The sequence below is a fragment of the Solanum tuberosum genome, unplaced genomic scaffold (assembly GCF_000226075.1).
Source record: "Solanum tuberosum cultivar DM 1-3 516 R44 unplaced genomic scaffold, SolTub_3.0 scf00002, whole genome shotgun sequence".
NCBI classification, from domain to species: domain Eukaryota; kingdom Viridiplantae; phylum Streptophyta; class Magnoliopsida; order Solanales; family Solanaceae; genus Solanum; species Solanum tuberosum.
The window spans coordinates 1,765,166-1,769,470 of NW_006238928.1; the positions used below are offsets into that span (position 1 = coordinate 1,765,166).

The window sequence follows — 4,305 nt, forward strand, 5'->3', positions numbered from 1 at the left end:
GTTGAGTTTCGGTGAGTAATCTTGAATTGTTCACATATCTCTCTCATCAAGTGACTGTTGAGATTCGCTCCATTGTCAGTAATGATGGATTCTGGTACTCCAAACCTACATATCAAATTGTTCCGAACAAAATCAGCTACAACTTTCTTAGTCACCGACTTATATGAAGCTGCTTCCACCCACTTGGTGAAGTAGTCAACGGCAACCAAAATGAATATGTGTCCGTTAGAGGCGGGTGGCTCTATTGGACCAATGACGTCCATGCCCCAAGCTACAAATGGCCAAGGTGAACTCATAGCATTAAGTTCGTGAGGCGGTACTCGAATCGAATCACCATGCACTTGACATTTTTGACACTTCTGCACAAACTTGCAACAGTCATGCTCCATAGTCATCCAGAAATAGCCAGCTCGGAGGATCTTTCTTGCCAAAGTGAGCACGTTCATGTGAGTACCACAAACTCCAGCATGTATTTGTTCCAGAAGCTTTGCAGCTTCACTAGCATCAACACATCTAAGAAGACCTAAATCTGGAGTCCTCCTGTAAATGACTTCTCCACTTGCAAAGAAATTGAGGGTCATGCGGCATATCGACTTCTTCTGGCTAAACGTTACATTCTCAGGATAAGTCCCATCCTCTAAATACTTCTTGATGTCAAAATACCACGGCAAACCATCGGGTTCCGCTTCGACGTGTGAACAATGAACAGGCTGTTCTTTTACCTCTATATCCACTGGATCAATATAACTTGTATCTGGATGTTTAATCATTGAGGCGATAGTCGCAAGAGCATCAGCCAATTCATTCTGCGTCCTGGGAGTGTGTCTGAACTCAATCTTGTGGAATCTTTTGCGCAACTTCTGTATATACAGAACATACTGTGTGATTTTCAGGTTCATCACGGCCCATTCTCCTTGAACTTTATGAAATAGCAAGTCTGAATCTCCAATAACCAACAACTCATGAACGTTCATATCATTTGCCATCTTCAGACCGAGGATGCAAGCTTCATACTCAGCCGTGTTATTTGTGCAATTAAATCGGAGTTTGGCTGCCATAGGATAGTGTTGACCGGACTCTGAGACTAAGACTGCTCCGATACCTCTCCCTTGGTGATTCGCCGCTCCATCAAAGAACACTCTCCAACCAGGGTACGCTTCAGAAATATCTTCACCAACAAACGAAACTTCCTCATCGGGAAAATAAGTCTTGAGTGGTTCATAGTCTTCATCAACTGGATTCTCCGCAAGATGATCAGCTAACGCTTGTGCTTTTATCGCCTTTTGAGTCACATACACAATGTCAAACTCACTCAAAAACATTTGCCATTTAGCCAACTTCCCTGTCGGCATTGCTTTCTGGAAAATATACTTCAACGGGTCCATCCTGGAAATAAGGTACGTGGTGTAAGAAGACAAATAATGTCTCAGCTTTTGAGCGATCCAAGTCAAAGCACAACATGTTCTCTCTAAAAGAGTGTAACGAGCCTCATATAGAGTGAACTTTTTGCTCAGGTAATAAATGGCTCGCTCCTTCTTCCCTATTTCATCATGTTGACCAAGCACGCATCCCAAGGCGTTATCCGAGACTGACAAATATAGCAATAACGGACTCCCTTCTTGCGGAGGGACCAACACCGGTGGATTGGATAAATAGTTTTTTGATGGCGTCAAAAGCAGTTTGACATTCTCTGGTCCACTTGGTTGAGGCATCTGCTTTCAATAACTTAAAGATGGGCTCACACACCACGGTGGATTGAGCTATGAACCGGCTAATATAGTTCAACCTTCCGAAAAAAACTCATCACCTCTTTCTTGGTCTTTCGAGGAGGTAATTCTTGGATCGCCTTGATCTTGGAAGGGTCAAGTTCAATGCCCCTCTTGCTGACTATAAATCCCAAAAACTTGCTAGCTGGCACCCCAAAAGCACACCTGGCGGGATTTAACTTCAAATTGTATCGGCGCAAGCGATCAAAGAATTTCCTCAAGTGAGTCAAGTGATCCGAACTCTCGCGGGACTTGATTATGACATCATCTACATACACCTCAATCTCCTTATGAATCATCTCATGAAAGATGGTTGTCATGGCCCTCCTATAAGCAGCACCGGCATTCTTGAGACCAAAAGGCATCACCCGATAATGATATACGCCCCAGGGCGTGATGAAAGCTGTCTTTTCTGCATCTTTTTCGTCCATCAGGATCTGGTGGTAACCCGCATAACATTCCACAAATGACTGCATCTCATGCTTAGCGCAGTTATCAATGAGGATGTGAATGTTTGGCAATGGAAAATTATCTTTCGGGCTAGCTTTGTTGAGATCTCTATAGTCAACATAAATTCTGATTTTTCCATCTTTCTTGGCAACTGGAACAACATTGGCTAACCAAGTCGGATATTGCGGCACTTCCACTATTTGAGACTCGATCTATTTTGTAATCTCCTCTTTGATCTTCAAGCTCAACTCAGGCTTGAATTTCCGAGTCTTTTGTTTTACTGGGCTGAAATCTGGATTGATCGGCAACTTGTGGGACACCATATTCGTACGCAGCCCTGGCATATCTCTATAAGACCAGGAAAATACATCAATGTACTCCCTGAGCAAACGAACCAGGTCTCTTCTTTGAGTTTCAGTCAGATGGACCCTGATTCTTACTTCCTTAACACATTCCTCATCACCGAGATTCACAGTTTTGGTTTCCTCCAAATTCGGCTTGTGTTGATTCTCGAATTGTCGAAACTCTTCAGCAACATGTTCGGGTACCTCATTTTCTTCTCCTTATTCCTCACACTCATCATCACCTGCCTCATTTCGTTCACTCGGTTCATGACATGACATGACATTGGCAGGTTTTAAATTAATATTACTGAAATCATAAACAAACAAAGTTAGAAAAGTAAAATATAAACAGATAAATAAACAATTTTTGATAAATGAGGCTTTCATTTAAATTGAAAAAAAATAAGCGCAAACTTTGGCCATGGCCGAGGGCCATTTTGCTTTTTTAAACATCACAAAGGAATTTAAAAACTTCAAACAAATAACAATTTCATATAGGGTGGGTCTCGGGCCTCTTTCGGACTACCACCGATTTTAAAACAAACAAAAACGCATGTCCTTTCTACCCAGATGAGCGGGAAATCAGGAGTGGCGTGGAGGTCAAGTTCTGCAATCGCTCATCAGGTTCTGCATCACGGATGCCTGATGTCCCAGCCTCTTCCTCGATGACCGCATCAATCTCCTCAAAAAGGTCACAGATTCCTTCCCCGAGAGCACCATCGTTGACATTTTCTCGTACTGGAAATGACTGGTACAGATGAGGAATTGGCCTAGCCAATGCTTGATCAATACTTTTGTTCTTCACCTCTGCTTCATCGGTATCCGTGGGGACATACCCCAAACCAAACTTTGCTCCTATGGCAGGAATTTGGATAGGCTCGACGATTCCTTAGAAATGCTTCCCCAACCCGAAACCTGGTTCGAAACCATTCTGGAGCATGACAGTAGCAATCATCTTCTACACGGCAAGAATAGGAGGCTGTGGAGCCAAGTCATCACCGGTGGCATTTACCAGCTCCACCGTGTAGAAATCACAACCTCGAGAGACATCATCAACGATCGGCGCATTACCCATTGGAATGGCTCCCTTCACCCATAAATGACCAATTCCTAGTCCTTCCAAACAAACTTCATTAGTTGGTGAAGGGTAGATGGCACAGCCCCAGCCATATGAATGAACGGTCTTCCCAGAAGCAAGTTGTAACTGGTGTTGACTGTCCAACACCTGGAACTCGACGTTGAATTCCGCAGGACCCACCTGAATATCCAAGTTCACCGCACCTAAGGTGTCTCTTTGCACTCCATCAAAAGCCCTCACGTTGACTTGGTTCTGGTGAAGCTTTCCCAAATCAAATTTTAGCTGCCTCAGAGTCGAAAGTGGGCAAAATATTAAGACCGGATCCATCATCGACCAAGACGCAATATATTATCTTGTCTCGACACATGGTGGTGACATGCAGAGCTTTGTTGTGCATCCTACCTTCAAAGGGCAGCTTTTCGTCACAAAAACTAATTCGGGGTCCTCGAATGACTTGGTTTATCATGGCTGCTAGATTGTCACTGTTAGTACCCACAGGCACATAAGTATCATCCAAAGCTCTCATAAGAGCCTGCCTATGCAACTGCGAACTCATCAATAAGGCCCATACAGAGATCTGAGCCGGCATTTTCTCCAAATTCTTCACAATTGAATAATCTTCCGGCTGCATTTTCCTCCAGAACTCTTCGGCTTCAGCTTCACTAAT

General features: G+C 43.6%; 1 protein-coding gene across 1 annotated transcript in view; it reads right to left on the reverse strand.

The window, feature by feature from the left end:
- Positions 1 to 2,996, reverse strand: part of LOC107063371 (uncharacterized) — a 3,403-nt gene extending 407 nt beyond the window's left edge. Inside the window, exons 1-5 of the mRNA XM_015315185.1 lie at positions 2,975 to 2,996; positions 2,498 to 2,778; positions 1,808 to 2,428; positions 1,488 to 1,712; positions 99 to 1,280 (exon numbers count right to left, since the gene is read on the reverse strand). Of these exons, the coding sequence (XP_015170671.1) occupies positions 99 to 1,280; positions 1,488 to 1,712; positions 1,808 to 2,428; positions 2,498 to 2,778; positions 2,975 to 2,996 (2,331 nt within the window). The remainder of the gene's footprint in view (positions 1 to 98; positions 1,281 to 1,487; positions 1,713 to 1,807; positions 2,429 to 2,497; positions 2,779 to 2,974) is intronic.
- Between the last annotated feature and the right edge of the window lie 1,309 nt (positions 2,997 to 4,305).